Below are 26,441 nucleotides of genomic sequence, written 5' to 3' on the forward strand. Positions count from 1 at the left end.
CCCTACCCTGCGGAGCTTTGAACTGAGCATTCGCTCAAGTTGTAGCCATCTTGAATCTTAGATTTTCACCACTTTATAGCCCATCTCCCCCCCACCGCCAACTCCCTATGTAGTCCAGTCATTCCAGAGACAGTCTTTGGCTAGGGGCCAATATGCATGCTCTTCGGGTCTGGTCCCAAGGTGCTGCTGCTGTGATGACTTAGATTTCTCACCCCGCTGGGGATTGTAAATGCACTCTGCAGACACCAGGCTTAGGAATCAAGCCCAGCTTTCTTCTGCATGGTAGTGTGCATCACTGTCACTGAGCCTTTTGGACTAACTTGTTGCTGACAAATTTTAATCTTTACCTTTTCAGAAAAAAATGTACCTTTTTATAACACAGATGTAACACATTGAAATAATGGCCCAATGGCAATAGTGTGGTGTGGTTGACCGGGTTTGGTTTCTGCACCCAGCTCCTCTTTCTGAGTCCAGCAGAATTGGAGTTTTGGTGGTGGCAGCAATTACAGCCCCTGGGAGGGATGAAATCCCAGCCATCACCCAGGCAGGACACCTGCTGGCAAATGTATTAGTTTATGGCTTATGGCTCCTTGCCAAGTATAATCATGCTGATGGCTGGCCAAAATAAGAGAGCAGAAGGCCAAAAAAACAATTTAAAATCTATCAATAGCTGCAAATGAAAAGCTTATGACGCTGCATCCTCAATGTGAGGCCAGTTCGATTGAGATGGAAACTCAAAACAGCATAAGGAAACTACTTAGCTCACTAATTAAATAAACCGTACCTTTAAAAAAAACAACAAAAGTGATGGTATTGCACATCTATATAAATTTATGGAATGTAGGTAGGTAGGTATTTCAATTCTAAATATTCAATTAAACATAGAAAATCAGCAGATTTATGTAATTATCATTTCTCACAGGACAAGCAGGATGGTTGTCCTCACAAATGGGTGACATCGAGGATGGAGCCCACCACGGAAGACTTCTGTCAAAGTTTAACAGAACTTTGACTGGCCCCTACTGGGCATGCCCAGCACGGCACTGACCCTGCAGCCAGCAGGGGTCTCCCTTCAGTCTTCTTTTTTCCGCGCAGCAGTTGCCACGCAGCGAAAGGAGCTCTTCTTACCATGTTCCTGACAGGAATTCGGTTTTTTCTTTCCGAAGAAAATTTGCCCCTCAGGGGTCTCCCTTCGACAAATGTTTTTCAACTTCGCGGAATCCGGTAAGTTTTTTGCCGATTTTCATCGACTTCCGTCGATTTTGGCCCTCGAGGCCTGTTGGCAATTACCGATCCCGCGGCTAAATTTTGGCCCAAGGCCATGGCGACGGGGTTCCGTCGATGTCCGGATTGCACCCGGACTATGTCAATCACAGACCCCCATAGGGTTTGTGTTTTGTGTTTAGGTAGTGAGCATGATGTCCTGACTTGCACCAAATGTGCCTTAATGACACCCAAAGGTCGCAAAGCCAGGATGGAGAAGATGGGGCTCCTCTTCCATGCTCGCACCCCAACGCCATCGATAGCATCGACGTCATCGGAACCGGCACCGTCGAAGTTGCACCATCACCGTCAACCCTCCGGTGACCGTCCACCATCGATGACTTCTCGGCCGTCGACTCCTGTCCCCTCCCCGGATGGGCGAGGAGATCGGAAAGACAAACATCGCCATCGACGGCACAAGTCTCGGCCCGTCGAGGATCCAGAGCCATCAACCTCCGTACAGGCCGAGCCACAGACTAAAAAGCCTCGGTCAGACCTGGCACCGTCCACGTCTCGTTCGCAGGCACCGAGGAAACCCTCACCCTCTCGGGGTGTGGGAGCCGTGATCCCACCGGTTATGGTGGTCCCTCCGGCTCAGCCTCAGCCTCCCTCTCCTGTCGAGACGGGTATCGTTACCCCTGGTCTCCGGGCAGAACTGGACCGGCTGGTCCAGGAGGCCATCGAGAAAGCGATGCAGAAGTTCCAACCGTCTCCGGCACCGATTCCGGCACCGCCTCCGCCACCGAGGAGGGAACCGACCACCGAGCCTCTGGTGGAAGCTCTAGCACCGCTACTGCGCTGCATGGAGGCGCTTATGACGGCCCTTCCATCGGTGATTCCAGTAGCACCTACAACACCACCGTCTCCGACAGGATTCTCATTGGCAGGAGAAACACCGTTCCTGATTCCCCCTTCCGGGGTGGTCCCATCGGTGCCTTCTCGTGTCTCTCCACCGATTTATCCTTCGGCTCCATCGATTCCAAGACGGCACCGATTCCATCGGCAGCGCCGAAGCCCTCTATGCCATTCCCAGTTCCGCCTGCAGCACCGATGCCATCAAGATTTCACTCGATGCCTTCGGATCCTCAACCAGGACCTTCAGGGCTTCAAGCCCCACATGATCCCTACGATACCTGGGGTGATGATACATCTTCTGACACAGATTTACCTTCACCACCATCTCCTACAGAGAGTAGAAAACGTTCTCCTCCTGAGGATCTCTCTTTTATTAATTTTGTGAAGGAGATGTCGGAACTTGTACCTTTTCAGCTGCAATCTGAAACCGATGACAGACACCAGATGATGGAACTGCTCCAATTTCTGGATGCTCCTAAAATCATCGCTTCCATCCCTATTCACCAGGTGTTTCTGGATCTTTTAAAGAAAAACTGGGAATCTCCTTCATCTGTTTCACCAGTTAACAAGAAAGCTGACTCCACATATCTTGTCCAGTCAGCACCAGGGTTTCAGAAGCCTCAACTGGATCATCGCTCTGTTGTGGTTGAGTCCGCGCAAAAGAAGGCCAAGCGTCTAAAGCCACACTCTTCCACTCCACCTACCAAGGACAACAAATTCCTGGATAGTGTGGGACGGAAAGTGTATCATGGAGCTATGTTGATTTCACGCATAGCTTCTTATCAACTTTACATGACTCAATATAACAGAGCCATCCTTAAACAGATGCAAGACTACGCTGACACCTTGCCGGAACAATACCAACCACAGCTTCAAGCCCTTCTTCACAAAGGATTTGAGGCAGGGAAGCACGAAATTAGAACGGCCTATGACATCTTCGATGCTTCCACAAAAGTTTCAGCCACAGCCATCTCAGCCAGACGTTGGGCTTGGTTAAAGTCATCCAACCTTCGCCCAGAGGTCCAGGATTGTCTATCTGATTTACCCTGCTTAGGGGACAATTTGTTTGGAGAACAAATTCAGCAAATTGTAGCTGAATTAAAAGATCACCACGAGACGTTGAAACAACTCTCATCCATTCCATCTGAGGTGTCCTCCAAACAACCACCTAAGAAGGACTCTAAAAAGTCGTTCTTTCGGCCACGTCGTTATTATCCTCCATCGGCTAGGCCTCGACCTGCACGGTCCTCCAACAGAGCTCAGCCACGCCAGCCTCGGAAGCAAAGACCTGCTGTAGCCCCACCTCCTGGGCCTGCAGCGGGCCTTTGACTTCCCTGTAGGGAGCACATGCCAAACCCCTCTTCCAGACATCCCTGTGGGGGGTCGACTGTACCACTTTTTACAACACTGGATACAGATCACCTCAGATCAGTGGGTACTAACAATTATCGCACAGGGATACCACCTCAACTTCATTACTCTTCCGGCAGACTCCCCGCCTCTTCAAGCATGGAGTCTAACCAGCCATTTGACTCAATTACAACAAGAAGTATCCCTTCTTCTGCAATCAAATGCTATAGAACCCGTCCCTCCCTCTCAACGAGGGAAGGGATTCTACTCCAGGTACTTCCTAATACCAAAGAAATCAGGGGGGCTACGTCCTATTTTGGACCTTCGAGCCCTCAACAAGTACCTTCAAAAAGAAAAGTTCAAGATGGTAACCCTGGGCTCGCTTCTCCCTCTGCTGCAAGAGGGGGATTGGCTGTGCTCTCTCGACCTCAAAGACGCTTATACCCACATTGCGATAACACAATCCCATCGCAAGTATCTACGTTTTCTGGTGGGACGAAACCATTATCAATACCGGGTACTACCTTTCGGTCTGGCGTCTGCTCCACGAGTCTTTACCAAATGTCTCGTCGTGGTAGCAGCATTCCTCAGGAAGGAAGGTGTCCACGTCTACCCCTACCTGGACGATTGGCTAATCAGGGCCTCCACCCCACAGATTACTCAATCCTCCCTAAACTTGACAATTCACACACTCCTTTCCTTAGGGTTTCTTGTCAATTACGAGAAATCTTGGTTAGTCCCATCTCAAACCTTATCCTTCATTGGGGCAGACTTGGACACCTTACAGGCAAAGGCCTTCCTTCCACTTCAAAGGGTCCAAACTCTCATGTCCCTAGCTCGCCAGCTCCAGTCTCAAAACACTGCCACGGCTCGCCAATTCCTCATTCTCCTAGGACACATGGCATCCTCGGTCCAAGTCACTCCCATGACCCGACTAGCCATGAGAGTTACCCAATGGACTCTGCGACATCAATGGATTCAAGCTCTTCAGCCCCTGACCTCCATTGTCACAATTACACAAGCGCTACGCCTATCTTTAACCTGGTGGACGACTCAAGTCAACCTCCTTCAGGGCTTACCTTTTCTTCTACCAGATCCCCAAATAATCCTAACTACCGATGCTTCCCACATCGGTTGGGGAGCCCATGTGGACGATCTCCAAACTCAAGGACTCTGGTCTCGAGAGGAAGCCGAACACCAGATAAATTTCTTGGAACTGCGAGCAATCCGCTACGCGCTCAGAACTTTCCAAGCTCACCTGTCGAATCAGATAATCTTGATCCAAACGGACAACCAGGTGGCCATGTTGGTACATAAACAGGGAGGCACAGGCTCCTTCCTTCTGTGTCAGGAAGCTGCGCAGATTTGGGCAGAAGCCCTCTCCCACTCTATGTACCTCAGGGCCACCTACCTGCCGGGAGTAGACAATGTATTGGCAGACCAACTGAGCCGTGTCTTCCAACCACATGAGTGGTCACTCAATCCCTTGGTAGCGACCTCTCTATTTCACAAGTGGGGTTATCCTTACATAGACCTCTTTGCGTCCCCTCAGAACCACAAAGTGGACAATTACTGCTCTCTCATTCGGAGCCAACACTCTCGGCCCAGGGATGCCTTCTCCCTCAAGTGGGCAACCGGTCTGCTTTATGCATTCCCTCCACTTCCTCTTCTGTCGAGGACTCTCGTGAAGCTACGCCAGGACGGAGGTACCATGATCCTGATAGCACCTTACTAGCCACGCCAAGTATGGTTTCCCATACTCCAGGATCTCTCCATCTGCAGGCACATTCCCTTGGGAAAGGACCCGCATCTACTCACTCAAAACGACGGATGCCTCCTCCATCCCAACCTCCAAGCCTTGTCCCTGACGGCATGGATGTTGAAAGGTTAGTCCTTCAACCTTTTAACCTTTCGGATTCAGTTTCTCGTGTCCTGATAGCTTCACGAAAGCCCTCCACCAGAAGGTCCTATTCATACAAATGGAAAAGGTACACATCATGGTGCACTTCTCAGTCCCTTGATCCCCTTTCCTGTCCAGTCTCGAAATTCTTGGACTATTTATGGCATCTATCGGAATCAGGTCTTAAAACCTCTTCCATAAAGATGCATGTCAGTGTGGTAGCCGCTTTCCATAAAGGTATCGAGGGTGTCCCTATTTTAGTACAACCCCTGGTAACACGCTTTCTTAAGGGCTTGCTCCATCTGAAGCCACCCTTACGTCCTCCGGCCCCATCTTGGGACCTTAATCTGGTTCTTGGTCTTCTAATGAAACCACCTTTCGAACCTCTGCACTCCTGTGACTTGAAATATCTCACTTGGAAAGTGTTATTCCTTTTGGCTGTTACTTCAGCTCGCAGGGTTAGTGAATTGCAGGCCCTAGTTACCTATCCGCCTTACACTAAGCTCCTGCAGGACCGGGCGGTACTCCGCACTCACCCTAAGTTCTTACCTAAGGTAGTTTCGGAGTTTCATATCAATCAATCCATCATACTACCTATCTTTTTTCCCAGGCCCCACTCCAACTCCGGGGAACAGACTCTGCATACCCTAGACTGTAAACGAGCTCTAGCTTTTTATCTAGACCGTACAGTTGCTCACAGGAAGAGCACTCAATTATTTGTCTCTTTCCATCCTAACAAGTTAGGACAACCTGTGGGTAAGCAGGCTCTTTCCTCCTGGTTGGCGGACTGCATTTCTTTTTGCTATGAGCAAGCAGGCATTCCTTTCCAAGACCGTGTCAAAGCACACTCTGTGAGGGCCATGGCGACTTCAGTAGCACACCTTCGATCGGTGCCGCTTCCTGACATCTGTAGAGCTGCAACCTGGAGTTCTCTCCATACCTTTGCAGCCCACTATTGTTTGGACAAAGCTGGAAGACAGGACTTCATCTTCGGCCAATCTGTCTTGCGTAACCTTTTTCCAACATGATGTACCAACACCCTTCCACCTGCCCGGTAGGGTGCGGATGCCCTTTCCCAAATTCCACCCCAGTTGTTGTGCCTGTTGCACGTCGTTGGGTGCATTTGGTGCAAGTCAGGACATCCTCAGCTCGGTACTCACCCATTTGTGAGGACAACCATCCTGCTTGTCCTGTGAGAAAGCAAATGTTGCTTACCTGATGTAACAGGTGTTCTCACAGGACAGCAGGATGTTAGTCCTCACGAAACCCGCCCGCCACCCCGCGGTGTTGGGTTCGTTTTAATTTTACTTTTTAGGCACTGCTTGTAGCTTTGAAAATCAGACTGAAGGGAGACCCCTGCTGGCTGCAGGGTCAGTGCCGTGCTGGGCATGCCCAGTAGGGGCCAGTCAAAGTTCTGTTAAACTTTGACAGAAGTTTTCCGTGGTGGGCTCCATCCTCGATGTCACCCATTTGTGAGGACTAACATCCTGCTGTCCTGTGAGAACACCTGTTACATCAGGTAAGCAACATTTGCTAAATGTGTGTGGGGGATACCCAAATTGTAGTCTTCTCAGTTTCTGTAGCTTCATGTTTCAGTAAATTTCTTCTGTGTGTTGCTTGGTTTACAAGTTTCTCTTGTATATCTCTTTGCTGTTTGCATTGTTTTGTGACATCGCTTTTATTCCTTTTTTTCATCAAGTCATTCTGCACATGGTGCTCAATTCCTGAGCTCCTCCTCTCGCTGCTCGCTACCTGGAAAAATTCTGTCAGCCATCGGCCTGCCATCACCTATGTAAACTCTGATCCTGTTTCAGCTATCACTGTATGTGTAATTGCATGGGAGTTGCCACTATATCAGTTTTATGACCATAAACATTTTACAGTTCTATATAGATAAAATTGGACCAAATGTACAATGTATTTTTTCCATAGAGACAAAATGGGAAAACTTTCTAAGTATTTCTGGTCCTTAGACTGATTGTATATTCACCCTAGCTTTTAGTTCTTGAATGTGTAATTAATGCTACCATGTAATCTTTTTGTTTAATATATTAATCTTACACTTGATAGTAAACTATAATCTACTAATTCTCTAACTTACAAATTAATATTTATATTTCAATCTCTAATGTATTCCCTAACATCTATTATGAAAACGTAAGACATCTGCTTAAGGGGTCATTTTAATCAAACAGCCTCTGTAGTTATAGTAAATAATAGTTTTTTTTTAATCCATAGATAAACTAGATGATGGAGAACAGAACACTTTCTGTCAGAGTAAAGAGAAAATATCCATATTATTTTAGTGGTATTTCGTTAAAGAGAAAATCTCACAGACAAAAAAGATATTTTTTTTAAAGCAATTGTTCTGGGAAAAACTTGAGGCAGTCCACTTTGTAGTTAGTCATTAAGAGCCTTCTGTATTCTGATTTGATTTGATTTTTGTTGACATTATTTAAATTATTTGACCATTCCTTTTACTTGACTTTATTCACTGCTATAAATCTGAGTATACCAGGGTACAGCTGAGCTGGTCCTTAACAAAATGCATACAATTATTGCACTGTTGCATAGAAAGTATGAGCATAATAAAAGGAGCTGAGGAATAGACTTTGGTTAGGAGATTTTTTTTTAATTAGGAAATAAAGTATGACAATAAGTAATGTCTTTATTTTAAATACATATGAAAATACATAAAATACACAGACTGAGCTACTACATAGGAAACTAAGAATAAGACCAAAGGAAAAAGCAATAGGCAAAGTGATATTTTGAGCAATTTATATACTACTACTTTAGATACTACTTCGTTTTAATAGAAAAATAAATTTTCACTATGACTTAGTTTATTGTAGCTAGTATGATAATAAAGATTACATTTTACAATTAGGGTGTAAAATACTATAAATGTTTTTTCATATTATTCTCTGGTTTTAGACAACCCCTGTCAAGGATTGGCAGTCTGGAGTCAGAGAGCACCCCCACAGAGGTGTGGTACTGGGCTGCAGGACAGGACTGTATCTGATCTTCTGCATAACCAACCCCCTCCCCTGCCCCCACAAACCTGTAGGTTGAGCCCTTGTGTTCTGGGTGCCAGTAGGACTTGTCTTCTGCAGAACATCAGGGCACAGTGTAGGACTGTACCTCCCTCTTTAAGATCCATGCTCTGGGTCCCATTTACTCTGGGGAGTATGACCATTAGGTACAAGTTTTCCTTGAATTGCAGTCAGTAGAGTTCAGATTTTGAAGGGAGACAAAGGTGCTTGGAACATAAGTGTAGAACTAGGGTCTCTCTGAAGCAGTGGTCTTGAACCAAAGCTTTGTTTGCACAAAAGTGCAAAATCAGGTTCTCCGGGGCACCAAAATGCTGAATCAGGTTCTTTGGGGCGCTGAATTAATGTTTCTTAAATGCTGAGGTATGGGGCCAGAATCTCTCTGGCACTGGGTGGTTGTGCTGGCATCCCTCTGGAGCTGGATGGCGATATAGACCTCTCTTTAAGACTGGATGGTTGGTTCAAGGTCTCTCTGAGACTGGACTATTGGCTTGGGACCTCTCAGGGGCTGGGCTGCTGGTTCAGAGTTTTGCTGGAGCTGGACTGCTAGCTTGGAATCTCTCTGAAGCTAAGGCCTTGGTTCAAAGTCTCTTCGAGGCTATGCTGCTGACTTGGGATCTCTTTGAGGCTGGGCCGCTGGTTCGGGGTCTCTTTGAGGCTGGGCCAGAGTCTCCAGGGTGCTGGCTAGCTGGAATGTCTGAAGTTCCTCGGAGGATCTGCTGAACTGGGTCTCGAGTGGAGTGGATAGAATGGGCGGCTCCTGGAGCTGAGGCACAGTTGAGACTGGCAAGACTTCAGATGGAATTACTATTCCCTCAGGCTGGGAAGGTGAGAGAACGTGTAGACAATGTTAAAGGTTTTTTCACAATGCATAATGATTGAATAGAAGCCCAAGAGTTCCCTGAAGTCAGAACTGCAGTTGTAAGAATAGTAGTCTGGAGTGGCTTTTCAATGTAACATAATTGAAGTTATTTCCTAAGCCACGTACACTCAAGAGAGATTCAGAGAAGGCCGGTATAGGAAAGGCACATAAGCTGAACTTGTTAGTTTGCTTCCTGCACCTGATGGCAGCTGGGTTCCTGGGGCTGAATCAATTAGCTGTCTGTTTTAAAATTTCTGCCATCTGAGACCGGTGCAGGAGAACTGAAGGAGTGCTGAAAATAGAAGCAGAATTTGCTTTTGCTTGTAAGACATTTAAATTAAGTTGGCAAGTTGTGCTTGAATTAGCCATGCTTTTCAAGGAGGCTGTGCTGGGTATTAAAGCAAAATTTACATTTACAGGTGGTGGTTAATTTTCTTTGGCTGAATTTTACCTGTCTGGATGGGCTGTGGTTTTCAAAGATGCTGGGCTGGGAGCTTCCACAGTAGATTGCTTGCTGGCAGACACCGGTGTTTGTGGCATAGAAGGCATGTGTAAAACCCCACAACTAAAGCAGGTCTCTGTGAAGTAAAGGTTAGCATACTAACACTTTTTGCAACTTTAGCTGGCTGGATTAAGGAAATGACATTGGTAGCACTCAGAGAAAGTTGGAGAATTCTAAACTTGGCAAGCAGGGCAGACATTAAAAAATAGCATAGAATCTAGAATGACTTAAGTTGCTAGGACAGGAACACAATTGCTAGTGTATTGCAGAAAAGTCTGTTCTGGACTCGCTGGGTTGGCAGGAAGCCTGTGGGGGTTTTGGCCTCTTCATTCTGTCATGATATGGCAGGCTGGAGTCAGGGGTGCATCCCCAAAGAGACTGTATCTGTTTGCAGGACCTGACTGGAGCTGATCTGCCTATCCCAACCCTCTCACATGCAGATTGAGCCTTTTAGTTCTAGGGGATGATAGGGTTTGTCTTCTGTAGAACATCAGGGTGGGAACTGAATACAGGCTGGGAAATGAGGTCAGGCACAGGCTGGACAAGGCAAGACCTGAGGCAAAAGGGCGAGGCCTAGAAAACTGACAAAGGACTGGACTGGGCAGTATAAGACTGAACAAGGACTGGACAGAACAGGCAACAATAAACAGGAAAGCCTAACAAGGCACAAAGCTGCCTAGGAGAACCTAGTGGGCTCAGAGGCCATAAGGTAAGGCAGAAAATCCCAAGAGGGGACTGAGCATGGCAAATAGGCCTGCAAGGCCAGAAGGTCTGGAAGGGCCCAAGGCAAGAGGCCAAGAGAGACCACAGAGGAAGGTAAGTGGCCAAGAGAAGGCCACAAGGCAAGGCAGGAGGCCTGGGTAGACCTCAAGACAAGACAATAACAAGTAAGGCTGGCCAGATCAGAGAGCCAAGGTGACTAAATGAAGAGGCACTGGACAGGCAGGGTGTTGTGTAATCAGCGAGAAGGTAACTGGCAAGATAGTGAGCAAGGCTCACTGAGGACCGCTGGTGGAGGGAAGACTTGCGCGCGCAAGTTATAAAATTGGGGGGCAGCGCGTGCAAGGGGGTGCACAATTGTGCACCTTGCACGCACCGAGCCGCGCTGCCTTCCCCCGTTCCCTCCCAGGCTGCTCTGAAATCGGAGCGGCCTCAGAGGAAACTTTCCTACTCCCCCAGCCCTAAGCTAACCCCCCCCAAAAAATTATCCTGCCCTGTTGTGCCTGCCGGCCGACTGGCAGTGGGCAATTCCCCGGCACAGCGGCAAATGGCTGCTGTGCCGAGAGCCTCTGACCCCGCCCCCTCCCCACCACTTTTTTGAAAGCCCCGAGACTTAGACGCATCCCATGGCTTTACGAGTGTCGCCGGGCCTTTTTAAAATAGGCCCGGCGCGCGTAGGTCCAGTTACACGCATAATGTTTTGATAATCCGGCCCATAATCTCCCAAGAATCGAAGCTTAGTTTTTTAGCTCCTTACACAAATATCCTTTCTGTTCAAAAAACATAGTGGGGCTAATTTTAAAAGCCCTACACGCGCCAGGCCTATTTTTTAAAGGCCCAGCGGGACGCGTCTAAGTCCTGGGGCTTTACAAAAGTGGCTGGCGGGGGCAGGGCCAGAGCTCTCCGGCACAGCGGCCGTTTGCCACTGTGTTGGAGGACCATGTGCCCGGCAGGCTGCTGGTGCGCGCAGCCTGCGCCTGCATCTAGGCAGGCGCAAAAGGGGAATTCAAATTTTGGGGGGGGAGATGGGGATAGGTTAGGGGGAAGGGGTGGGAAGGGGAAGTTTCCTCATAGGCCACTGCGATTTTGGAGTAGCCTGGGAGGGAATGGGGGAAGCCTGCAGGCGTCGGTGTGTGTAGGGTGCACAATTGTGCACCCCCTTGCGCGCGCTGACCCCCGATTTTATAACAGCGCATATCTTATAAAATCGGGTGCACATATGTGCGCGCCAGGTAGGTATGAAAATTCACCCCAGTAAGCGTTTCAGTGTTCCACGCTGTAGTAATAGTACATGGGTTTTTTTTGTTTTTTTTTTAATGGACTAGTTGCATGGAAGGAAGACTGCAATAGAAAATAATAAAAACTCCCAGATTTGTTATACACTAACAACTATTGGGATGTAGGCAACATTTTTTAATATTTTTCTGCTAATGATTTCCCTTTAAATCTAATATAGAAAAGTTTTTACCAGTACTCATGTATTGATTGATTTCACAAATGTATATTTGAATTTGAATTTATTAAAAATTTGTTGCACTTTCATGGAGAAACCATTATAAAGTGGCTTACATATGAATATACATAATAAAAGCAAATGTACAAATAAAACAAACATTTATATATCCTATGGACCTGTAGGCAAATTAATTACCATGCCAGAAGTTACCTCATAAAAAGCCTATAAAGCCAGTAAAATTACATTATACTCACAGGTCTATTAATCTTGAAAATTATACAAGTTTGCTCTCACCTCCATAATATAGGCTTGCTGAAATGTTTTTAGTGACTTTTTGCATTGATATTTGTTGCCAATTGTTCTGATATTGTCTGGTAGTGAGTTCCAAAAGAAACAGGACCCACTATCAAGAAGGTTCTGTCTCTTGTCAGTTCGTTTACCATTTTCATTGGATTTCAAGAAGGCATTTTCCCTCAGATCTCAAAGCGCATCCTGGTCTATATATTCTCAATATAGAACTGGTGCAACATTTAATATCATCATGCCAACCTTATGAATTGAATTCCAAATTTTATACTTTATCCTCCATTTCATTGGTAAACCAATGCAGTGAAATTTAAGTAGGTAAAATATGGTCACGAAGAGATATATTTGCCAGTATGTGAGCTGTCGTGTTTTGGACCAACTGCAAAGGTTGCAGTCTATAAGTAGGAAGACCTATATGCAGCAAGTTACAATCTCTTGTATTATAGTGCAGAAAATGTCAGGTTCAAGAAATGGACTTAACCGCCGTATCATTTGAAGCTTGAAAAAAGATGTTTGTACAAGGTTAATGTCTAAAAAGACAGTTCAGAATAAAAAATGATTTCCAGATTTCTAACTTGAGATCTAATTTGATCTCATAAATTCTGCCTACTACTGGGGTTCTAGGCCTAGACCTAGCTGGAGGTAAAACATTGCATTCACCTATAAAGTTGCTTGGACTTTTTTCTATCATTACTGCCACTTTGTAATTAACCTCCCAAAATACCAGAAGCCAATGAATTTCAAAAAAACAGTCATATGCTATCTAATGGCACAACCTGAAATCAGCTGGACTCTGCAGCATTTTGTAAAATTTTGTAAAACCTTCAAAGCAAACGCAGACAACCCGTTATAAATGGAGTTGCAGTAATCTATCAAGGGCAAAATAAAATTTGAACTAGAAGCTGAAAATCTGAAGACCTGAAAAGTAGCTTCAATCCATGAACTTCCTGTAATTTAAAAAAGCCATCTTTGACTACAGATTTAATTTGCTGATTAAAAGTTAAGTTAGAATCCATGAGAATTCCAAGATTCTTAACCTTATTGACAATAGGGATTTCAGTCAGCTCAATGCACATAAAAGAAGGAATTCCATCAATAATTGAGCACTGCAGCACAATGTTTTCAGTCTTTGAAAGCTTCAAAGAAAGCTTATGAGGTGGCCATTTCTTTACTGCAGACATATAGATATCATTTCAGTGGTCTCAGTCCATGAGGGTAATACTGGGATAAAAAACTGTCTGCATACAAGCAGTATCCAGCACAGAGTCCACCTAGCAGCTTGCAGGTCAGGACTAGATCAATATTAAAAAGCAAGTCAATAAAGCTGAACCCTGTGGGATTCCACTGCGAATGGGAAATCAGGCAGACTTTTCCACTCTTCTTGACATCTGTTATGATCAATCAGACAAATAAGAATCAAACCAACTTGGTACAGATCCTGCAATGCCACATTCTAGTTTTATTTCACGTACATGAATACTTTTAATTTCAATTTGTTTCAGAAACAAATGAGAAAAAAGTACTAGGGCTTAGTCTTAAAATAGTATACTTTCTTAGATTTATACGGTTTTTCTGTAAAACTACTCTAAGAGCAAAAAAATCCCACAAAACATAAAATGTACTTAATCAATAGAATAAATTCAAAAAACAAACTATCATAAGTCTAAAAACCAGTATACCATTAAAAGTCAAAATCTTAAGACAATCCATCAGAACAAACTTTGTTTTTGTGTCAATCAAATGCCTCTCTGCCAAAAAAAAAAAAATAAATAAATAAATAAATAAAATGTTTCTCTGACATCTAAAAACTAGATTATTTGTCATACGCCCGGCTTCCTTTGGAAGGGAAAAGGCTATGCAGGAGAGAAACAACCTCATATTTTCAGTGTTATAATTTCATTTAACGAGAAAATGTAGAGGAAGTTCTCGTAGACTGATCGTAAGACCTGTGTAGGAATCGGCTAAGAAGGTCATTTAAATAAATGGGGACTCAAACAATATAAATGGTAATTTTCAAAAGGATTTCTGTGGGGTAAGGAAAGTTATGTGCAGTAATGGCCTTTTACAAAATTGCCAGCCCTATATGCTGGTAACCTTATATATGTATGTTATATTTACATGTAAGTTTACTCTGACTGAGTGGAGGCATCCTCAGTGTCTGCATTAGGGAGGGATTTGGTGTCAAGTGCATGCTTTTTGATTTTGAAAGGTATGCACATAAATTTTCACAGAACGTTTGTGTGGATATTTTAGCAGGTATAACTTTGGATAGATTTGGTAGGATAATTTTCAAAGCAGACTTGTGTGCACATGTCAGCTTTGAGAACTGGTGTAATTTATGCACATATTTGCTGACTTCATGCTTCAGAATTACAGAATTTAGCCCCAAAGTTCTTTAGAAGTTAAACTTTGTACTTTGAACTGAGCTGTGAAATGAATTGACAATAAGTGAAGACTCCAAAGTAATGGAGTCACTTTAACTCTAAACTTACCACTGAAATTAAACATGCTGCATTATTTGGATTAATTAACTTATGAGCTTACAAAAATCTCTATTTGGTAGCCACTTTTCATGTTTTAGCTTTTCTAATTATGCCACCAGTTTAGGAACTTTACTATTTTCATCACCTAAATATAGTTCTCTTTGAACATAAAAGGTAACAGACAGCGTCTTCATAAAACTTGTAGATAGAGGTGAAAAAATATTTTAAAAACATGGATGCCAGCCAAAAATGTTTAGATGCAGTGAAATTGTCTCCAATTCTTTTTTTCTATTTTTATCTGTCTCTTATTTTGTTCTGTTTTCTTTTGTATAGGTGTGTGGCAGAGGAGGGAGAAGTTACTCATTTCTCTTATTTTAGGGGAAGATAGGTTGCTGTTTTACTTTATGAATTTCTTTGCTCTCCCCTTCCAGTTTTTTCCACTCTTACCTACAGCGGCTCTCCTCCCAACTTCTTCCTTTTCACTACTGCTCTCCCACCCCTTCCCCTTCCCTTTTCTTGCTTTCCCCCATCTTACTCTTTTCCTCCAGTATCTTTACTTCTAGCCATTGTCTCCCTACATGTCTTTATATTTATCCAGTAGGAGGCAGGCCTATGCTGCAGTGTCTCACTTAGGGCCCAGGCCAGCCACAATCACAGTGGCAGCGCTTCTCTTTGGGAGTTAGACCCAGGCTGCTGTGGTGGTATCTCTCCCTGTGCTATATGCTGGGTTTTTTGTTTTTTTTTTTTGTTGCCAGGGTTTTTCTATCCCTCTGTGAATCTGTCAGCTCTTCATTTGAAAAACCTATATTCAGCTCTAAAACATAAGAATGTAACAGCATTTCAAACTCGTTAAATTCATATTGTGTATAATATACCTGCATCATGGTTGGCCACAATGATGGAAAATTATTTTTGGCATAAATTAAATCCCACATTTAATGCTTTAATATCACAGCTTTAAATTTGACATCTCAGAAGATAATTAATATAAATGTAATTAAACTACATACTACTAAATAAAACTTTTTTTCTCTGCAGCCATTTATCTTCTAAAAGAACCTACAGCATCACACATTTGGCAGCTGTCTATAATATGGCCAAATCCCCCCTTTCGCCAGATTACCTAGAGCAAATATTGAGTCTTTATTGCAGAGAATCTTAGTCCTTTTAATGGCTGGCAGAAGGGCCAATACTCAATATTGCTGCCTCAGACCTTACACCCACTCAAGAATTGTCTATTAATTGTACATCTAGATATACGATTAGATGTGGCTTTTGTGGTAATAGAATAGATGGTGTTAGGGCATGAATCCTTACATCAGCCCTTTTTGTAAGATATTGAGGAGAGATGATGGATGACTTTTCTAGAATATGGAATTTTATTTTACGGTCTTGTGATTTTTGACTTATCAAAAATTCAATTTCTGTCACTTTAGAATGCTGTTCATTTTATGGTGTCTCTTTATTTTCTATTCTTAGCTAAACTAACCTGTGCTGTAAACCTAATTTTAGAAAATGTAAACTAAGGAGTTGCCTGTGGTAAAATCAAATAACACACAGAATAAATTAACTAAATTTGAATTCCAGTAATTTTTGTTTATCTACATATATAGAAATCTGATTGCTGCATACATAGATCCATGTTTTTGAACAGATATTTTAAGTACAGGTGTGTGCAAAAGTTTAGGATCCCTTATTCAGATTTTGTTTCAATGAATCTCTAAGTTAACAGAAACTGACACAACCTCTACATAGTACAAAGTTAAACACAAAATCTTTCTGCAATGTTTAATACAAAATTACTATTTTCTGATTTTAAGACTGAAAAAAAAAAAATGAAAAAAGTGAATATGGCACATGCAAAAGTTTGGGTTACTCTTCCAGTTGATTCATTACTATTTTTTTTAAGTTAAGGCCCAAAGCATTGATTAACTTGTTAGGCCTTCTGTTAGGTGAGGAAAATTCCCCATTTTAACAAATATTTAGTTTCAATAACAATGGACTCCTCTAAACAGTTGTCTGAGCATTTGAAAATAAAGATAATTCATTCTTACAAAGCAGGAGAAGGCTAATTAAAACAAAAACAACAAACAAACAAACTTGAAATGCTTTCAGCTAGCAATTTAAATTAAGAAATGGCAGTTACATAGAAATGTTGAGGTCAGGGCAAGATTTGAAAGAGACAGAAAACATCTGATAGAACTGTTTGAAAACTAGTCATTACTGCAAAATAGAACTCTTAATGCATAATTCCTGCTAGAAAGTTTAGCTACTACTGGAGTTGTTGTCTATGGATCCATAGTGCAACAGTGTTTACACAATGATCTGCATGGGGGAGTTATCAAAAAGAAACCTTTTTCTATGACCTTATCACAAAAATCCATTGTTTAAAGTATGCGAAACAAAACCTTGGTAAGTCTGAATCTTTTTGGAATGAAGTACCTTGTAGCAAAGTGCTCCTTGTAACCTTGGACAAATCACTGTACTCTCACTGCCTCAGGTTTGAAGAAAAGAACATCTTGCAAGCCATTAAGCTGAGAAGTATATATATTATGTTTTGGTGTTGTATGGCAGCCAGTGGCACAGGAAATATTGGGTAGTTGGAAGAAAGAATTGATTTGGCTAACTATCAACATAAGCTAGAAGCTAATGTTCCACAGACAAAGAAATAGAAGTTAAAGAGGTTGGTTATTTCAGCAAGAAAATTTGCCAAAACGTACCTCAAAATGAACCATTAAGTACTTAATAGCTGATTTTGAGATGTTTCAGCTCTTTTCTTCAAATGCTTCACTCTTTTTTTTTTTTTTTTCCATATACCGTATATCCTGTGTAGTTGTGGATGAACAGTTCAACTTGTTTATATTCCATTTATACTTAAAGGAAAAAATATGAAGGTTTTGGAATGGTCCTATGTCTCCAGACTTGAATAGTATTGAAAATGTGTGGGGAGACCTCAGGCGTGCAATTCATGCAAGCAGACAATGTTTTTAAGTTAGAAGTTCTGCAAGGAAGAGTGAGAGAAAATTCCAAAAGAAAAAAGTCGTAGCTGACTACAGGAAACATTTAGAAGCCGTTATTTCTTCCAAAGAAGGTGTTACAAAGTACTGACTGAAAGAGTTCATAAATTTTTATTTCTTGTACCATATTCACTATTTTCTTAACATTGGCAGCTCGCACCTTCGCTTCCACTCCCCTAACTCCCCCCCCCCCCGGTAACGGTCCCCAAATCCTGTCTTCAATAAAAGACTAATCACCTACACTCTTCTCCGCTTAGGATGAGAATTATAAATCTATCTCACAACAAACGTACTCTCTCCTATAAATGAAATACTTATAAACTAATTTACTTGTGCAAAAAAATTATTATTAATTTAATCATGAAAAATTATTGGAGAAAAAGAGGTAAGTTTCATATTCTGGGTGCTCACCTCCGCGGCGTAGCGACCTTCTTGTAGTCTAATCATCAACTAACCTCCGTCCTCCTTTATGTGTTTATTTAATAATTCAAAAAACAATTTTTTGTTGATTTTCAATATATAAATTTTCTTAAAAATCAAATATATTCTCCACCTTACATAATCGGATCATTAAATTTGCTTGTCAAACAGTTTTTAAATACTGCTATTTAATGTCCCATTTCCTTTGTCCTATGTTCGGGGGAAATTATTTGAATTGGTTTCAGACTTCTTCTCATTGCAAATGCTCTATAAATAATCTATAAATAGAAACGCCAATCTCTAAATTTGTGGACGCTCGACTCTTATACTTTAAATTGCCACTACCATCAATGAAACAATATATAAACTTATCTCCCGACACAGCTGCGTTTCGAAAATTTGTTCTTCCTTCATCAGGGGAGCATGTCCATTCTTATTCAATCTGGCATTCAGCAAAATCGCGGCTTTCCCATTCAATTTTTGAAAACGCTGCTTAGCTCTCTACGTCCTTCCTCTCGGTCTCACAAGCTCCGAGTCAACGGCGTTATTTAATCAGCGTTTAGTCTCTGCTTTAAGGAGGACGGAGGTTAGTTGATGATTAGACTACAAGAAGGTCGCTACGCCGCGGAGGTGAGCACCCAGAATATGAAACTTACCTCTTTTTCTCCAATAATTTTTCATGATTAAATTATTAATAATAATTTTTTTGCACAAGTAAATTAGTTTATAAGTATTTCAATAAAAGACTGACATGCGATTTGGGAGAAAAACAGGCTGCACTTTTATTAACTGTTAACCCAAACCAACTCTAGCAGTACCCGAGTCGCTGCTGTAGACTACAAGTCCCGAGTCCGGGTGTCTTACCGGCGTTCGCCTTGTCAAGCAAGACCACCACAATCTTCTGGCCCCCTGCTGTGCCTCCAAGCAAAGGGGCCATCACATCTAGGCAGCCCATGCCCACTTTAAATAGCACACCCTTCCGTAGGACTTGCAGTTCGACCTCCCCCTGTTATCCATTCCCAATTGGCCTATTGACTCGGGTACCCACACCCGCCCGCAGTTCCAGCTGCAACAAGATATACATAGGTCAAACAACTTTCTAACATCTGCCTCTATCTACCAACCTTGCCCAAGCCTTTATCAACTGCAAGAGAAGTGAAGGGTGAGTGGGGTGGGAACGCGGGTGCCGGCCAGACAAAGAGAGCGAGCCGGGCGCCCGCGAGAAGGACAGTGAGTCCGGGATCTTGCGATGAGCATGAAATAGAAATCTGCCCCAACGCCCCGCTGACATCACCACGAACTCCCTCATGCTGACGTTCGGCCATGCAAATGCGGCAGGAGAGGGGAGGACCGGGGATTCCCGCGCATGCCACGCATAATCCTTCCCTAATTTGAATTTGTAAAAAGCTGCAAGTGTATTAAAGTGTGCAGAAGGATCTCATTTTTAAGCTTAAACCAACAACACTAACAATCACTGTGACTATTACTGAATCAAATTACTCTGTGTATAGGGAGAACATCATATATGGTGCTCGCACTACTATTTTACTACTAATGCATTCTTATAATCATTTTTCTCCCCTTTGAGAACTTATTTGTAAACTTTTTTTTTTCTATTTTGGAAATAAAATCACTTGAAGATACAGCTGATGTCTTATTGATTTTTCAACTGATAATTTAACACTTGTAGTAATAGCAGCCCCACAAAAATATTCTTTGATGTTGCAGTTCTTTACTTATACACTTAATGTGGTATTTTTTGTACACTAATATAGCACTACTAATATACAGTTCCAGCTATTGAAATTTTATGGAAATGTTCTATTCTTAATCCTTAGTACCTTCTGATCTGCTCTGGATGAATATCTACACTAAACATTTATAAATGTTTTTATTAGCTAGTTATGTAATTGATATGATATAAACGTTCCACTGCATTAATATATTCCATTCATCCTGCTACTCATTTCCTTACCCCAGGATCCATTTGAAAACCAGAATTTTGTTTTAAGCTATCGGCTTTAAAAGAAATAATTACCAGGTTTACAATGTGTATCTCAAATTAATTTAGAATTCTAGAATTCTACTCAGCCTATTTTCCCGAGAAATATTATTTGATCAAAGCAAAGCTAAGAATAGTTGTATTAACTAATAAAAGAAAAACACTATTTTTTTGGCCTCTTATTTTCAGAAGTTTGGCAGCAATCAATCCAAACCTGAGTTTACAGTAGACCTGAAAGGAGCACTTATTGAATGGGCTTCAAAGGAAAAATCCAGCAAAAAGAATGTCATTGAGGTAAGATCATCTTTTTAAGAAAAATTTGTTTCAGCTCCTATACTGAAATAGGCATTCATGTTTTTTTAAGATTTATTTTGCGGGGCAATTTGGCCTGTTAGTATGATGAGCTGAACATAAGTGCCAAGCTGTTTCAGACTAATGGTTTATTGAGCCCAGTATCCTGTCTCTGTTAGTGGCCAGTCTGGATACTGGGAAATACCTGGAGATCCCAATAGGAGAAGATGTTCTATTCTATATTACACCAAATAATAAGAGTTGGAGTCCTGCCCTCCAGAAACATGTCCAAACCTTTTTTAAAGTCAACTGGTATTATGGAGTATCCCCGGGTCTTCTTGATAACAATAACTATTCCATATTAAACTTGTTCTACGTCTCACATATAGGGTCATTTATTAAATTGCTATAAGGCGTTTTTGCATGTGTAAGCCCCTTTAACGCATGCGAAAACGCCTTTAACACCTGAGAGAGCACCATAACTCATGGTGCGATGCAAATCAGAAAAAAGGGAGGAGTTTGGGGTGTGATTTGTGACCACTATTTTGGGTTCACTATTTTGTGAAGCTGTATCGCATGGCTTTAATGCATGTTTTAACTACACCTTTTTCATTTACATAAAGCTGTGTGACCAGGCTTTATTGCACTTTGTGATTTTTTTCACACATGCCATTTTAAGGTCCTAGAGAGCCAGCCTAGCTGTCAGGGCCCTTCTACAACCACAGGGAGAGAGAGAGAGACTAGTCATAATGCCCTCATCCTAGGTAGGTATTTATATCTCTATAGGAGGCCCCCCTAGTAACTCGAGGTGAGGTTTAGGTATTAGTGTAGGGGTTAGGGGCCATTTTGACATTCAAAATGAGACGTATGAACAGAACAGTGCTCCCTTGTGAAGATTTGATGACCTTCGGAGTGAGGAAACTCACCCAAAGATGAGATTTGTGCAGTGTGCTCTCAACCTAGCTTGATGTTACCCAGGTAGAGATTCCATCAAGCTAGGTTGAGAGAACATTGCACAAATCTCATCTTTGGGTGAGTTTCCTCACTCCGAAGGTCATCAAATCTTCACAAGAGAACACTGTTCTGTTTGTACGTCTCATTTTGAATGTCAAAATGGCCCCTAACCCCTACACTAATACCTAACCCTCACCTCGAGTTACTAGGTGAGCCTCCTATAGAGATACAAATACCTACCTAGGATGAGGGCATTATGGCTAGTCTCTCTCCCTCTCTCTCTCCCTCCCCCTCTGGTTGTAGAAGGGCCCTGACAGCTAGGCTGGCTCTCCAGGAGCTTAGACTTAATAAATATGGTCCCTCCAGTGGTTGTATGTAGGAAATACAACAATTCTGGCATTTATCACAAAGTGCAAAAAAGTTATCACAAGTTGCTGTAACTTAGCACTTCACATAGGTATTCGCGCAAATTGCAATAAACTGCCTATTACCATAAAACACACCCCTTTTCCTATCGCATGCGATATTTAGTGCATTTTGATAAATCCAGGCCATAATTTGATAAACCTCTAATATAGCTTGTATCGTCTCTTGGCAGTACTGAAGATCCATAAACTGTTTAATATTTCTTCATAAGGGAGCCATTCCATCCGTACTGTCATTTTTGTTGCCGCCCTCTGCACTTTTTCTAGTTCTGCTGTCATTTTTTGACATGTGCAATGAGAACTATGTTCAGTTCTCAAGGTGTGGCTATAGTTAGTCGTGGGGGAATTCTGCGCTACTGCGGAGCGCAGAATTTGTGCAGAATTCCCCCCCCCCCCCCCGTGCAGAATTGCCAAATTCTATTCAGAAAATGGCAAAGGAGGCCCCGGCATGCCACGAACGGAGCGCACGAAGATGAAGGCCCCGGCGCGTCATTTGCTGCGAAGATGAAAGCCTCCATGTGCTGCGGGCTGCGTTCCGCTCGCGGCAAAGATGAATGCCCCGATGCACCAAGGACACCCTCCGCTCGCGGCAAAGATGAAGGCCCCAGTGACAGTGAATGTATCTGTGAGGAAGGGGGGGAGGGGACCATTGAGTGTGGGTGCAAGAGAAAGGGAGCCTATATGAGGAGTTTGTGAAGGAGTGTATGTGTGAGAGATTGGAAGCTGGTGTGTATGAAAAAGGGATCGTGTGTATGTGAGGGTGCTAGCCTATGTGAAGGGATTGTGTATGTGTGACAGAACCTGTGTGAAGGGGTGCATGAGAGAGAGACAAAGGTAACCTGTGTGAGGATGTATACTTAAGAAAGGGAGCTTGTGTGGGTGTGTATGCAAGAGGGAGGGACCCTGTATGAGGGGATATGTTTGTGTGAGAGAGTGAGGGAGCCTGTATGAGGGGGTGTGTATGTGCGCTAGAGAGAGGGAGCATGTGTGTGAGAGAGAGGGACAGAGGGGAGTCTGTGTGAGGAGCAATACTGAGAACAGGGTCAAACTCTGGGACTGGCGATAGAGTGGAAGGGGTTGAGCCTAGAGGTGGAGGGGAGAAATACTAGCAGGTGGAGGAGTTGGGGCCTGAGAGGGCAAAGTGGCCAGGGGGTAAGGAGAGCGAGTGGAAGGGACACTCAGGTCCTTTTCTTGAGTGGTAACTCTTAATGTGAAACCCAACATTGTGCATATATTTGATTATATGTTTTCTTCTATGTGCATCATTTTGCACTTATCCACATTTGTTTATCTACCATAAACCAGTACCCTAGTATTGCAAATTCATTCTGCAATTCCTCAGTCTACTCATGTTAACTATTTTAAATCATTTTGTCATCTAATTTGATCACCTCTTTCATTGCTCCATTTTCCACATCATTAAAGAATGCTAAGCAACATGGATCTCAATACAGATCCCTGACACACTTCACTATTTAGCTCTCTCGATTGGCAAAATTGACCATTTAGTTCTAATTTTTGTTTCCTATCCCTTAATCACCTATTAATTTATAATCATACGATACTTCATATTGTAAGACACTTTAGTTTCCTCTCATCAGGGACTTTGCCAAATGCCTTCTGAAAATCTAGATATCCTATTTCAGCCAGCTCAACCTTATCCATATGATTTACACCTTCAAAAAATTCTTACTGATTACTAAGGCACAACTTCCATTTCTTCTCTGTGGCTGCCGGAAAAGGTAATTAACCAGTAGAAAATGTGACATTTTAGGTAGCCTTAGTTCAATCCCCATGCATTTATTTTGGAAAAGTGCTAATATTGTCCTCACAGTGGGGTTCCTCTGCACCCTCCAGATCACGCACCAGCTTTGTGAGTGTTTGCTCACATTTGGTGTTTGCTAGATTTAGGTCTGTCCATTTCAAGGTTATAAGGGGAGGGGGGGGGACGGGACATATACAAATCACATGCATTTCCTATGGAAAACTGCCATCTTCCCCCCTCTCCTATATCTCCTCAAATCATTTACCAACTTTGAAAATTGGAAGCAAGAAACCTCTGAAGGAGTTAGTTGGACCACTAGATGACCAGGTGGTGGTAAGGGTGCTCAGAGAAGACAAAACCATTGCAGAAAAGTTAAATGAGTTCTTTGCTTTGGTCTTTATTGAAGAGGATGTTGGAAAGATTCCCACACCAGAACCATTCTTTGAAGGTAAGGAATTGAAGGACCTGAAGCAAATGATTGTTAAACTGGAGGATGTAGTAGAAAAAATTGACAGGCTAAATAGCAACAAATCACCCGAACCTGATGGCATTCATCCCAGAGTTCTGAAAGAACTCAACTATAAAATTGCAGATCTTCCCTTGTTAATCTGTAACATAGCATTAAAATCTTCCAGGATAGCCAATGTAATGCCAATTTTTAAAAGGCTTTGATGGGGATTCCGAAAAACACAGAACAAATAAGCTTGCCATCAGTGCTGGCAAAATGGTCAAAACTATAGTTAAGAACAAAATTACCCAGCTAAAGGATCTTGGTGTCATTAAGTTAACATGTTGAAATCTTCAGCTTAGTGTGCAGTACCAGCCAAAAAAGCAAATAGAATGTTAAGAATTGTTGGGAAAAGAATAGAAAACAAAACTAAGAATATGACGATGCCTTTGTATCTGTATAGAGAAGGGCAAGGACAATAATTACAGGGATGAATGGCTTCCACATGAAGAAAGGCTAAATGGGTTAGGACTCCTCAGCTTGGAAAAGAGATGTCTTTGAAGGGGATATGATAGAGGTTTATAAAATTATATATAGTATAGAACAGATTAATAGGGAACAGTTATTTACAGTATCAAACAGTACTAAGACTAGGAGGCACTTCCTGAAGCTAACAAGTAGCAGATTTAAAACAAATTTAGGAGTGGTTTTTTTCATTCAACACATAATTAAGCTATGGAACTTCTTGCCAGAAAGTGTGGTTAAGGCTAGTAGCATAACTGAGTTTAAAAAGGGTTTGAACACTTTTCTGGAGGACAGATCCATAAATAGACTTTGATTTCTCCACCTCTTAATTATTGGGGAGGGCAATATGAAACAGATATTGAGATTTGCTAGATATTTTCTGGCAACCTGGTCAAACAGGATGCTGGACTCGATGGACTATTGGTCAGAACCAGCATGATATTTCTTAGGTTCTTAAATGCCATCTCAAAAACCTACCTCTATACAGAGTTTGGAGCTAGATCCAATTGTTACAATTATAAGAGGAGGGAGGACACACACAAAAATACAAACTGGAACACACAGACACTTTACCATCTGATAAGCCTCTGTTCACATTTAATTAAGGGTAAAAAGACAGGTCCTTGTCAGGAGAATATTGCATGGACACCAAGCATAAGAGATGGCTCATTTAGTATGCAATACTTCTGTCCATTCTCTTACTTTACATAGTTAGTCTTATCTCTTATTGCCTCTTCCTGCCCTCCATAATTGAATCCAGAAATGGCTGACATGTCCAATGATGGTTTTAAATGAAACTAGATGATGCACTGTCATTCTGATTAAGGCTTATATATCTGCAACATGCGTGCCTATGGAAAATAGCAGCAATGGCAAATACAGCTTGGCAGGACTGGGTAGATAGAAACTAGTGTGATATCTATTAACTAATGTTTAAAGACAGAAATATTCTCTTATAATTGTCTTCCACTTTGTACTGCTACCTACCAACCTACCTAAAGCACTGATATCCTTAACTGAGTACAGCCAATATAGTAACATAGTAAACGTTGGCAGATAAACACCAACATTTTCCATCTAGTCTGCCCGGCAAGGCTTTTAAGGTTGTACTGCTGTTCTGTGCAGCAGGAGAGGCTCAAAGCAGTCTTGCCTGAGGTGAGGAATGAGCTGGTGTGCCCCCCCGCCCCACCCCAAAGGCACATCACAGGTCAAATCATTGAGAGACGAAAAGAGGAGGGGAGCACTTGGATTCTGGCCTTTTTGATTATTTGAAATGCTGCAGAAGGGGGAAAGCAGGGAAAGATAGTGTAAGTGATGATATTTCTAGGAAGCTGGGAACTCTGCCACACTCCCAAGAACCCTACCATGTTATCCCAGCATTTTCCCCCTGCAGAAATGGGAGATTAGTGAATGGTGGGGGTCTGTGTGTGGTGGACTCACATCAGGTCAGTGCAAGAGTGTAAGGCAACCTAGGCGAACTTTACTGCCTTCTCCCCCCCTCCTTCCCAGCACTCAACGCACACAATCAAAAATTGTGCACTTATAATAGATTTTACATAAAAAAGGATATTCATAATAGTCTGAGGAAAAATATTACATGTATATTATTTTTACTGTACTGCTGTGGTGCCATCTAAAAAACCCTACAAAAAAAGACATTTGGGACCCATATGGTATTAAAATTACTGTACAGTTTATTGGATGTAGGCTTGGCCCTCAGAAAGCCATGAGTAAACTGGTTTACAATTTCAGTATAGTAAACCTTCCATACCAAAATAGCACTCAAACAGTAACAACCCTACCAATGAAAAGGCAATACTGCACATATTACACCAGGCCTCAAA

The 26,441-nt window shown here is 42.5% G+C and overlaps 1 protein-coding gene across 8 annotated transcripts in view; it reads left to right on the top strand.

Annotated features, from left to right (window-relative positions):
* ARHGAP12 (Rho GTPase activating protein 12) overlaps nt 1–26,441 on the top strand; it is a 287,089-nt gene that overhangs the window by 190,041 nt on the left and 70,607 nt on the right. For 4 of the 8 annotated variants that reach the window (XM_029588589.1, XM_029588588.1, XM_029588593.1 and 1 more), the window contains 2 exons: nt 7,068–7,190; nt 20,379–20,483. In XM_029588589.1, the coding sequence (XP_029444449.1) occupies nt 7,068–7,190; nt 20,379–20,483 (228 nt within the window). The remainder of the gene's footprint in view (nt 1–7,067; nt 7,191–20,378; nt 20,484–26,441) is intronic. The other 4 variants (XM_029588591.1, XM_029588595.1, XM_029588592.1 and 1 more) reach the window with 2 other exon arrangements.

The sequence above is a fragment of the Rhinatrema bivittatum genome, chromosome 2, assembly GCF_901001135.1.
Source record: "Rhinatrema bivittatum chromosome 2, aRhiBiv1.1, whole genome shotgun sequence".
NCBI classification, from domain to species: Eukaryota; Metazoa; Chordata; class Amphibia; order Gymnophiona; family Rhinatrematidae; genus Rhinatrema; species Rhinatrema bivittatum.